Here is a 12,286-nt window from a genome sequence, read left to right as displayed (position 1 = left end):
AAGCCCCCGACTCTAGATTGTCTTTGAATTAAAAAAAACTACGAATGTGTGAAATGCGTGAAAAGAGTTTTCATTTACCGCCATTTGACGTACAGTATATCTTTTAATTAGTTTTAAGTATAAAATGAACTTACAAACAACAAATTGCAAAAGTTTCGTGTAAAATGAGCGATAAGGATATTTCGGAGGCGCCACCTCGTATTCTCGAGTTCCGCCAAGAGAGCAACGATGCCCCAATGTTGGCTGTAATTTGGGTTAGTGAATATATAATAGAAAGTTTTTATTATGTGTGCAGATAAAATAGTGTATCTAACTCTACATAATTAGCCATTAAAACACTCGCGTGGCCCTTTTAAGAAACTCACTTAGTTCGTTTCCTAAACCAACACTCGTATTTTAATGACTTTCGTTATGTAGCAGTCACATAAATTACTATTAAATCCCTGAAATAGGTAGTATAACATTTTAAAATCGTAATTAATTAATACGCAAGTTATTTATTAATACGCAATTTTTCCACCTAGAGGCATGTGCAAAGAACAAATCTAGGTCGAACATCTAAGATTAAATCTGCGTAAGAAATTCTGCAGCATGCTGAAACATGCTAATACATATATGCTGAAAGGAGTTTTTGTGCGTTCCCGTACAATACGTGCTATCTAGGATGAAAAGCATCGACGTTTGACCATCGTAATATCCTTCGACCATAAGGGTCAATATCATGTCCGTTTCAAACGCCTATGTTTTGCTATTTCGGTTGGCGAAACACTTTGAATACTCTACTGTCAAATTTCTGGCTAAAATAGTTTGCACCATTTTAGCTTCTTAAAATTAATTTATCTATGATTATCTTAGAACCTTTCTCTCCAACGCCTTCTGCTCGTCATATTGCTGTTTCTGAACTTCGCGGTACTCTTCGATGGAGTGGCAAGGGCTGCTCCCTCGAGACTGGAGGGAGAAAGAGAATTTAGCTTGGAAATACTGGGTGGCAGCGGTAGGGGGATATAATACAAGACGAAAAGTTGTTTTGAGCAATCAAAACGATTGATGTTATATTTCTTTCCTGACGTAACAGAGCAGATTTATATGTACATAGTCATTAGAAAATTTAAATGCAAGGACGTTTGCATTTAACAAAGAATACACGCAATAGTCTTTTCAAACGCGAAGGGTAGGTAGAACTATCCTCGATTAACCTGAGAGAAGAGCAGTCGTTGCGTACGAGATTTGAATTTCAAACTTGAATTTCTTTTTTTTTTGTTTCTAAAGTAAAATAAAATACAGTAAAGGCAAATAATGTATCAATATATTTCAGATACATTTGCATTTTTTCCTAATAATTTCTCAAAAACGACTCTAGCGATTTCGATAAAATTTACAATATGGAGTATGCGTATGACAACGACAGTTCAATCAACTACGGTTCATTTTTATAATAATTATTTTTCGACTGTAATAAATTGTAAAGTAATGATGCGATTTAATTTTCAATAAGGACGAAACACCAATCCATCTGGGTTTTATAGTTAGTAAGATTCGCTTTTGAGTGTTTTCAAATAAGAAATTCAATTTTTTTAACATACAATATACGTGGTCATAAGTTTTTAGACGACAGAAAATTTACGAAAATCAAATGAATAATTATCGAACTGCTTCATATTGTTATAATTACTTTTGATTAATGCCCATAACCAGAAACTCGCGGCCACGGTGTGCCCGCGAAGCCGGGGATGGTCTCCTGTGGTCTGTCGTCGGCAATCGCAACAGCCATGCGGACTGCGTATTGTTCACTGAGGACACGGACTCACTACGGCGGCGTTGTAGCTGGCAACAGTGCCTGCGAGTCCGGGAATGATCTCCTACAGTCTGTCGTCGGCAGTCGCACTAGCCATGCGGACTGCGAGTGGTTCACTAAGCACACGGACTCACCACGGCGGCGTTGTAGCTGGCAACAGTGCCTGCGAGTCCGGGAATGATCTCCTACAGTCTGACGTCGGCAGTCGCACCAGCCATGCGGACTGCGAGTGGTTCACTAAGCACACGGGCTCACCACGACGGCGTTGTAGCTGGCAACAGTGGCTGCGAGTCCGGGAATGATCTCCTACAGTCTGTCGTCGGCAGTCGCACCAGCCATGCGGATTGCGAGTCGTTCACTGAGCATACGGACTCACCACGGCGGCGTTGTAGCTGGCAACAGTGCCTGCGAGTCCGGGAATTATCTCCTACAGTCTGTCGCCGGCAGTCGCACCAGCCATGAGGACTGCGAGTGGTTCACTAAGCACACGGACTCACCACGGCGGCGTTGTAGCTGGCAACAGTGCCTGCGAGTCCGGGAATGATCTCCTACAGTCTGTCGTCGGCAGTCGCACCAGCCATGCGGACTGCGAGTGGTTCACTAAGCACACGGACTCACCACGGCGGCGTTGTAGCTGGCAACAGTGCCTGCGAGTCCGGGAATGATCTCCTACAGTCTGTCGTCGGCAGTCGCACCAGCCATGCGGACTGCGAGTGGTTAACTAAGTACACGGACTCACCACGGCGGCGTTGTAGCTGGCAACAGTGCCTGCGAGTCCGGGAATGATCTCCTACAGTCTGTCGTCGGCAGTCGCACCAGCCATGCGGACTGCGAGTGGTTCACTAAGCACACGGACTCACCACGGCGGCGTTGTAGCTGGCAACATTGCCTGCGAGTCCGGGAATGATCTCCTACAGTCTGTCGTCGGCAGTCGCACCAGCCATGCGGACTGCGAGTGGTTCACTAAGCACACGGACTCACCACGGCGGCGTTGTAGCTGGCAACATTGCCTGCGAGTCCGGGAATGATCTCCTACAGTCTGTCGTCGGCAGTCGCACCAGCCATGCGGACTGCGAGTGGTTCACTAAGCACACGGACTCACCACGGCGGCGTTGTAGCTGGCAACATTGCCTGCGAGTCCGGGAATGATCTCCTACAGTCTGTCGTCGGCAGTCGCACCAGCCATGCGGACTGCGAGTGGTTCACTAAGCACACGGACTCACCACGGCGGCGTTGTAGCTGGCAACATTGCCTGCGAGTCCGGGAATGATCTCCTACAGTCTGTCGTCGGCAGTCGCACTAGCCATGCGGACTGCGAGTGGTTCACTAAGCACACGGACTCACCACGGCGGCGTTGTAGCCGGCCACAGTGCCCGCGAGGCCGGGCATGGTCTCCTGCAGTCTGTTGACGGCGCGCCGGCAGTCGTTGCACCAGCCCATTCGGACGTTCGGGGTCTCTTTGCGAGCGGATTCACTGAGAAAAACAAATAGAATAAAGAAGAGCCGGTTGGTGATATTTTCGGAACCACATTCTATATAGGTCGGTCCCGAAAAGAACACCTCGCCTTAAATGAGCCAGACTAAAGCTAAACTAAATACTTATCATCAGATACCGAATTATTTAGATATTTACACATATTTAGGTTTTACTTATGTTTTATATAATACATAGGTATTTACACAAATCCTTTTCGTTATCTATACCTTGCTAATAAGTAGGTAACGTTACACTATTAAAGCTCATCCTAATTATGTACAGCGGATAAAATTCTAAAGAAGTAAATATAATTTATATAGCATACCTAGTATATACCTAGAAAGTAACATTATACAGGCGTTTGATTACCACCAATGCATCGCAGGACACAGATATTATAAATAAATAGCATTTATTAAATGAAGGAACCGGTAGTTTAGTCGCTGGAGAGGTGGGTCAGCATTTCATAACCCTCGCGGTTCGAATATCACGTAAGGCGGTGATTATTTTCATTACTTTATTTATAAAAATGCGAGCAGACAGTTTTGCTGAATACAGAAATGAAAACGGTCAGGTTAATCGCTGGTTTATCCCCTAGCTGTCAATATGCCTATAAATATTCCATTATATTCAGATTTTTTATTTACGAATCAAAATTGAATCGAATCCTGCGATGCGTAGTGAGTAAATTAGCCCTTACGAGGCAGAGGCCGTGCCCATGAGCAGGCTGATGCTGTTTTTGAGCGTGTCGCGCAGCGGGAGCAGCGGGTTATGGCCCTGGATGTTGAGCTCGTCGCTAGAGCTCAGGTGCACCGCCGAGCCCAGGCACGATCTGTCCAACCGACCAATGTTGTCCTACTGTTTTATACTTGACTATGGCAACGCCAACAGGCAGAGTGATAGCCTTATTCTGAACAGACACCGCATTATGAAGTGTCTACGTAAAGCGCAAGGTCACAACACGAGGTGCAACACAGTCACAATTTGTCAAACCAACCAATGTGGAAAACATTTATTTATTTTTTTATATCCTGTTGTGCCCTTCAAATCGCACAAAGTTGTGGATGATCCTTCTCAGCTGATCGGTTTTTGCAACAGTCATTAATGAGAAACGCTAAATAGGGACTAAAAAATTTGTATAAATCCGCGAATAAAGTGCCACTGAAATTGTAACATTATTTCATACAATTCAATTTCCGACTGTAGTGGCAGCAGCACGTTGCGCCGTACTTCAAATGGAACCATTACTGTAAAGGAAAACGGTTCAATTTAAAGTGAAGCCGTGCTGTCGTGGTTTTTACATTTACTTCAAATCAAAGAGAATTCTAAATAGTGATGGATTGTCAAAGAAAACTTTGTAGCCACAGTAAATTTACTGCCATCTTTCGACACATGATTAAAACTTTTGGAACGCCATTTGACTTTGATCCTTATTATTTCACTGATATGTGTTAAATTTGTTGAATATCAAAAAGTGGCGATATCTAATAGATCAAAGGCCAAAGGTATGGCGGCATCGCTTGAAAGGGTGCCGCCACAACCTTTAGCCGATGCCCTTTTGATTACTAGTAAAAATGTTATTGTTCACATTCCAAAATCTTCTGATTTCGCAATCAGTAGCTCCAGCCTAAATTGAATTAAAAATATAGTACCGCTTGCCAAATAAAAATCAGGAGTCAAACTCGCGTTTCAACGGATCCGTACAACACACCATTTTTAACACTGGTTTTCTTGTTCGTGAAACATGAGTGAAAAGAAAGCGAAATAGGGTGTGACAGACGGACGCACGAGTGATAAATAAATAAATATTATAGGACATTATTACACAAATTGACTAAGTCCCACAGTAAGCTCAATAAGGCTTGTGTTGAGGGTACTTAGACTACGATATATATAATATATAAATATTTATAAATACTTAAATACGTAGAAAACACCCATGACTCAGGAACAAATATCCATGCTCATCACACGAATAAATGCCCTTATCAGGATTTGAACCAGGGACCATCAGCTTCATAGGCAGGGTCACTACCCACTAGGCCAAACCGGTTGTCAAAGTGATCCTTTCGAATTACGGAACCCTACTAAGTGCCTTACCTGAGCGTCTCGTCATTCAGCAGAGAGGGATTGTTAGAGGGTCGAGGTGAGTGCGTTTCCGTCGTCTGTGACGTCATCTCACGCAGCTTCAGCTCGTATACCTGCCACACAAATTATGTAGGTATATAAAATGATAAATTATACTTAATAATCATGTAGGGTAGGAAGGTGGATGAGCTTTCTATAATGTGACGAAGCCTGCGCTGTGGATCTGATGGTATGCTGTTTTTTTTTTTGGTAATAAAGTTTTTTTTAAATCTATCATGTAGGTAGAGGCACTATCCAGTGTAGCCCGATGTTCATTTGAAAACTAATTCAGTCGTATATCCCATTCCGGCGTTCATTTAATTTAGTGTGAAGTGAAGCTTTTCGGAGGCCGAGTGGGGACGTCCGACTTTGACTCTTATTTCTGTTTTAATTTTATTGCATTAGTGCATTTGATCTCAAATATTATATACTTGTATTAGATATTATGATTCTAAGAAAAAACAAGATTGATTGACACCATGAAAAAACTATCACCAAGGTAATTTCCTGAATTACGCTGACGTAAAACGTTCTTATCGCCTTAATTAATTTGGCGCGTCCAGTCAGCGTAACGCTGCAAATTAGAGTTTTATCTAAAGCTCTATTACTTAATTTTAGATCAATGCGTAATAAGCAAAGTATGCTAATCCTGAAATAAATTTGGTAAAACTTCCGAACAAACATGAAGCATGACGTTAGCCCGATATCTGATGATTTTTTTTTTGTAAGCCTTTATAAAATCTTTCAGTATTCACTCAAGTTTTGACAGTGAAATATAAAAAAAGTACGTGGATCGCAAGATGTTACGTTACCAATTACAGATAAAAAAAGCTGAAACTCAAAGGCAATCGGTCTTTCGTACTTCTAGCGAGGACCGATTGACCCTCAACTAATACTAATTTCCTTCTTCCTCGCGTTGTCCCGGAATATTGTCACGGCTCATGGGAGCCTGGGGTCCGCTTGACAACTAATCCCTAGATTTGGTGTAGGCACTAGTTTTTACGAAAGCGACTGCCATCTGACCTTCCAACCCAGAGGGTAAAACTAGGCCTTGTGGGGATTAGTCCGGTTTCCTCACGATGTTTTCCACCGAAAAGCGACTGGTAAATATCAAATGATATTTCGTACATAAGTTCCGAAAAACTCATTGGTACGAGCCGGGGTTTGAACCCGCGACATCCGGATTGCAAGTCGCACGCTCTTACCGCTAGGCCACTAGCGCTTCACTAATACTAATTTGATCATTAAAAAACCCTAGTTACGTTTGAGCTCAAAAAAATCGAAACAAGCGAACGTAGCAAAGGCTAACACTTCTTAAATCAGTCGGTACTCGTAACCTGATCAACACTAACATGGGTACTCTAACCCGACTCTTTTCCTCTCCATAAACTCGGCGTCAAGAACTGCATACGATTTTCGTTACATTGCTGTATTTGATCGATCGACTGAATTCATTATACTCTGTAGTAGCAATAATGTATCGAATATTGCATGTAAGTTCTTGAACCGTCTAAATGGGGCTTTAGGATCTAAGATTTAATAGAGGATTATAACCTGATTGCTCAAGTTTCCTTCTCCAGAGCTCGGCGTCTTAGCTTTTTGCTTGGAACCTTCGAGCAACACCGGGAAGGGAGGCGGCATTCATACTATTTTCCCTCTGCCGAAGCATAGGTACAACTGTACCTATGGCAGTGCATGTTGTGACTCGTCCGTACACAAAAAGAGATCGAGGTGTGCATGATTTGTCTTTGACATGTGTCATTTTCTATGTATTTGTGTCGTCATTACAGATTGGATTTTGTATGTAGTGAGTGAGAAGTGAGACTGTGTGCACGTTTTCCCCCGCAAAAAATGGCAGAATGACTTGTTGGGTATCGATATCGCTTAGGCTCCTCCCTTCCGACGTGTCGGAAGTCGGTGTTGCTCGAAGCTTGGAGCTCTCGGTCGTGGAAGGTCGCTTCAGCGTTATTAACAACTTTATCTAAAAGAAAACGTTCGCACACGAAAATAAAAACACCCATTGCTACACTTATTTAGTAAGTAAGACTATAGAGGATTCTAAACTGATCGCTTATTTTTTCCTCTCCAGAGCTCGGCGTCTTGACGTTTTGCTTGGAACCTCGGTCGTGGAAGGTCGCTGCAGCGTGATTAATGACTTTTTCTTAAAGAAAACGCTCGCTAACGAAGAAAAAATATCACCCTACGCTACACTTACTTAGTGAGTAAGACTGTAAAGTAGATTCTAACCTGATCGCTTAAGTTTTCCTCTCCTGAGCTCGGCGCCTTGATATTTTGCTTAGAGCCTTCGGTCGTGGAAGGTCGCTTCAGCGTGTTGGAGGATTTGTTCACCGGCACGGGCTTCCCTTTCAACGGAGGACCCTTTTTCGAGTCCATTAGCTAATAACAATAAAGACCGATATGTGTTAATAACGAAAATATTTCTAATGCTAATAAAAGCAAGTAGCTATAGTTCGTGTCATCCACGATGACGCGCAAATTAGTAAAATCTAATCTTGAAAAACATAACAATAGGAGTCAAGGCTTCGTGAATGACACGATCTAATACTGTGTCAAACCACCCGACTAGTCCAAAAGCCACCAAGCTCCTAATGGCCCAAAATGAACTCTAACATCTGTATTTGTATTATTTTCGTTCAGTACGGCTACCACCAGTTTGACACTGACAATCGCTAGCGTGTGCGTTACTTACTTTCTGTGCATGTCGCTCGTACTCGCATATTAGTGCGAGCGAGATGTATAGATAGTAAGTTACGTAGACGTTAGCGAATGTCAGTTTGACATTGCTAAGGAAAGGAAATCATGGTAGAGCTACAGGTGTGACTTTTATTTGAAAATCGCACTTCTATAGCAAAATATTTACATAAATCGAAGAAAAAACCACGCCGAAAATGGGTAATTATCCTTTGTTTTGTTATAATTAGTTGTAGTACTGCATTTTAATATATTTAGGTGGTTTTGCGGTACTTATCCGTCGACCGACAATGAGGATGACCTATAGGACAGCGTCCAGTCGGTCATCCTACCAGTCCGGTCCGTCGGTCGGGGGGAGGGGAGGTGGATCGCCGTGAGCTCGGCGTCAGTGAAAACTGGCGTGAATCCGCGCAGGACCGGATAAAATGGCGTGCTCTTGTGTTGGAGGCCAAGTCTCACTTTGGATCATTGCGTCCTAGTAAGTTAGTACTCGTATTTTTGTAGGTTAGGTTATAATAGAACAGGCGTTCCCAACTTTTTATCAGTAAAACATTCCGGTTGAATTTTGGATAACTTAAGGATAACCTAAACCATCTTACACCTGTAGCAGTTGGGCTTAACCCTGCACTATTCGGCAGTGGATATTTTTCGATAGCGAGTTCTACGATTTGTACCTGATCGATCAACAACGAGCCCTCATTGGATCGCTCCCCGCGTTTCGTGTCGGCGGTGGACGGCCGCGCTTTCAGCGTACTCGAAGACTTGTTGGAGATCGGCTTCGACTTGTACGGAGGACTCTTTTTCTTCTTCGTTTCGAGTATCTGATTGAAGAGGGTAACGTCTGACATGCGGATGTGATGGAGACTTTGGCGTTGCAATTAGGGTTGCCAGACTGGTTTTTACAGGCCATTGAACGTAAACTTCGTACAAATTTGACCGGACTAGACCGTTCGAAACCGGACACGTTTGGTTTGGCTCCTGTCAACTCCTGACAACCCTAGTTTTAACCCTATTGCATCGAGGATAAAGTCTATTTAATGCTTAATCAGATGTGGCATTGTATGCGTTAAATGGTGTGGTTGGTGGGATTTTCCCCTTTTTTTTGTATGACTAACCCCTAAGATATAGTTGATTTGGAAATGTTTGCATTCAAATTAAATTTCATCTAAATCGATTAATCGGTATCGGGTTGCATTTATAATATTAGTATGATATGCGGTAAAGTTCTGAAATGATGATACAGCCAATTCTTACCTCGACGCTTTCACTGATGTTCTGTATGCTGCGAGATGCTATGCTTTTAACGTCGTCAAACGTATCTTCTTTTTCACAGCCGAAATGATAGTACCTGCAAGAAATTAATGTGTATAAATTTGTTACCACCATTAACCTCTTCGGGTTCAATATCCTAACATTCGTACAAATGACCTCCAATGAAATTAAAATCTTAATAAAATGAAACAGTGTTGCTTTTGTTTTGTTTCGTCCGATTTTAAAACAAAACGAAATCAACTCTATTTTCTAATACCATCGATTCAAATTCGATTGCCAATTTTCCTTGTATGGTGGGCCGCTAGAGGTTAAAACGCCTAAGATAAACTGTTATACGCCAACGAAGGCAAAGAGTGTAAAGACCCTGGGAATCGGATCCCGGACTACGCATTAACCATACCGTAACTAACATTGAGACAGTCGGTGATAAAGCCGGATACGCTCGGTTTGTTAACACATAATAACTTGACTTGTAAACTATAGATTGTGTCATTCCCGACGACTGCCTTGACTCGTATTGTCATGTTATTAAAGGGTAAATTTGACAAATCTGTTCGACATCGTAGATGACACGCACGAACTATGACAATAAAATACGTTAACATACATGCTTTTTACAATGAGAATGTAATAAAATGTTGCAAGTCGATTTCAGCCCCCCTCTAACCCGTTCTAAGCTCTCTACACCCGTTTAAAGCTCGTTACTAAGGCAAGATTGACTGTAAAACTAAAAATTTATCTTCTCTCTGAGCAAAAAGTATTGCCAGAGTGATTGAGTGAAGTCATTACAAATCTTAAGTACTGTAACTAATTATTTATATTATTATTTTAGGTACATACATATAATGTATTTTCTGGACCATGCTAGTCATGCTAACATTTGATGTCAACTGCTTCATTGCCGCTTCGTTGTTTACTGTCGTAAGTATTATAGTTATCTTAGTAACTTAACTGTAGTTGGTAGCTGCGCGCAACTACGCTCCCTACAGGTGTCCACGGAAGACCAGCGTCAGCGTACTACTTCAGTAGGACCTGGCATTATGCTGAGTGTTCACCTTTTTCAGTATAATTATATACAGTGTACAAGTTATTTATAAGTCATTTTTTCTCTTTCTTTCTCTATATGTATTGTATAACTGTGTCCTTATACTGAAATAAATGATATTCTATTCTATTCTAAAAAGCCGGAGACGCCACTTATACGGATATGTGAATCTATTGGGCGCCCCAGATACTGCTGGAGTGACGAAGCTCTAAAGACCTGTCCGCCCTCGGAATACCCAACTGGCGTGAACAGGCGCAGGATAGGGCAGAGTAGCGCTCTCTTGTGTCAGAGGCCAAGATCCTTTTTAGGTCACCGAGCCAGTGAAGTAGTAGTAGTATGTGAATCTATTATCATTTTTCCGAAGTCTCGAAAACAAGTCACCTAATCAACACTCTGGACGCGTAAACCGTCGGATGGTACAGCAGCGAGGGGTTCAAATAGACCTAGGCTGATCAAATTACCCCCCCCCCCCCCCTCTAGTGACCCCTGGCGACCCCATCGGAGTTGAGGAATGCTATCATCTCAAAATTATATAGCTTGCGTAATTGTATAGCGATGGGGTCGTGACGCGGAAGAAGCAGGTTGCGAAAACGGTTGAAAAACAAGATGGTGGGATTTTCGCCGAGTAAAAATACTATATAAAACCAAAGGCGCCTTGTTTCTTAACAATACTATGTCAGTACTTTATAAATTGCTTTTTATTTAGCACGCTAAATTTTACTAACCTTATCAATGCTCTGGACGCATAAACCGTCGGATGGTACAGCAGTGAGGGGTTCAAATAGACCCTGTTCAGATTAACCCCCCTCGTATCCGTCCTGTAGTGCCCCCTGGCGACCCCATCGGGGTTGAGGAACGGTATCATCTTGAACACATACAGCTTGCGTAGTTGTATGGCGATGGGGTCGTGACGCGAAAGAAGCAGGTTGAGAAACCCGTTGAAAACGAAGCTTGAGGGGGTTTCGCCGGGGTGCACGCGCGCTGATATGAAGATTACCTGGTTGAGTAATGGGTTACTATAAGTTTAATTGTTTGATCAACTGACAAACATGTTAAAGGATACGTTCCTACCTAGTAAGTACCTATTAACAACATTTGTACGGCCGAGCTCACAATCATCTTTACAAGCCAACATTCATCTTCTTCCTCGTGCTGTCCCGGCACTTTGCTACGGCTCATAGGAGCCTGGGGTCCGCTTGGCAATTAATCCCAAGATTTGGCGTAGGCACTAGTTTTTACGAAAGTGACTGCCATTGACCTTCCAACCCTTGAGGGGGTAAACTAGGCCTTATTGGGATTAGTTCGGTTTCCTCACGATGTTTTCCTTCACCGAAAAGCGACTATTAAATATCAAATGATATTTTGTACATACGTTCCGAAAACTCTTTGGTTCGAACCGGGGTTTGAAGTTCGAACCCCGGTTCGTACTGGTGTTTGAAATTCAAACTTTGAACCCGCGACTTCCGGATTGCAAGTCACACGCTCTTACCGCTAGGACACCAGCGCTACAAGCCAACATTCCAAAAATATATTTACACATTATTATTAGTGTTACACGACGTAACTCGTTTACGCCATGCTGCGTTTAAATTGTCAGCCAGTGGTGAGTGCGCTTGTGCGAGTAACTTACCTTCTTGTTCTGGAACTTGAACGCCCTAGGTTTGTTCTCTGGGAACAGATGTTTGAGCCTGTCCTCCCGCTCCGCCGTGATGCCGTGGTGGGAACTTATTGTGAGCAAGTCCACTCGTCTGCCTGTAAACAAATCGAATGTATTGTTGATGCTTGCGGGATTTGTAGAATACTTATAATCTGGTTAAATGTAATAGTAGTTTACAATACATATGGGGCTACTTTATAG

The 12,286-nt window shown here is 42.6% G+C and overlaps 1 protein-coding gene across 6 annotated transcripts in view; it reads right to left on the bottom strand.

Moving 5' to 3' along the window:
- LOC133520743 (cytosolic carboxypeptidase-like protein 5) overlaps positions 1-12,286 on the bottom strand; it is a 34,032-nt gene that overhangs the window by 16,330 nt on the left and 5,416 nt on the right. For 3 of the 6 annotated variants that reach the window (XM_061855366.1, XM_061855360.1, XM_061855361.1), the window contains exons 5-13: positions 12,059-12,180; positions 11,154-11,425; positions 9,366-9,459; positions 8,786-8,932; positions 7,647-7,796; positions 5,373-5,473; positions 3,973-4,104; positions 3,140-3,269; positions 859-948 (exon numbers count right to left, since the gene is read on the bottom strand). In XM_061855366.1, coding sequence (XP_061711350.1) covers positions 859-948; positions 3,140-3,269; positions 3,973-4,104; positions 5,373-5,473; positions 7,647-7,796; positions 8,786-8,932; positions 9,366-9,459; positions 11,154-11,425; positions 12,059-12,180 — 1,238 coding nt within the window. The remainder of the gene's footprint in view (positions 1-858; positions 949-3,139; positions 3,270-3,972; positions 4,105-5,372; positions 5,474-7,646; positions 7,797-8,785; positions 8,933-9,365; positions 9,460-11,153; positions 11,426-12,058; positions 12,181-12,286) is intronic. The other 3 variants (XM_061855365.1, XM_061855363.1, XM_061855364.1) reach the window with 3 other exon arrangements.

The sequence above is a fragment of the Cydia pomonella genome, chromosome 8, assembly GCF_033807575.1.
Source record: "Cydia pomonella isolate Wapato2018A chromosome 8, ilCydPomo1, whole genome shotgun sequence".
NCBI classification, from domain to species: Eukaryota; Metazoa; Arthropoda; class Insecta; order Lepidoptera; family Tortricidae; genus Cydia; species Cydia pomonella.
This window is presented reverse-complemented; position numbering and strand designations above follow the sequence as displayed.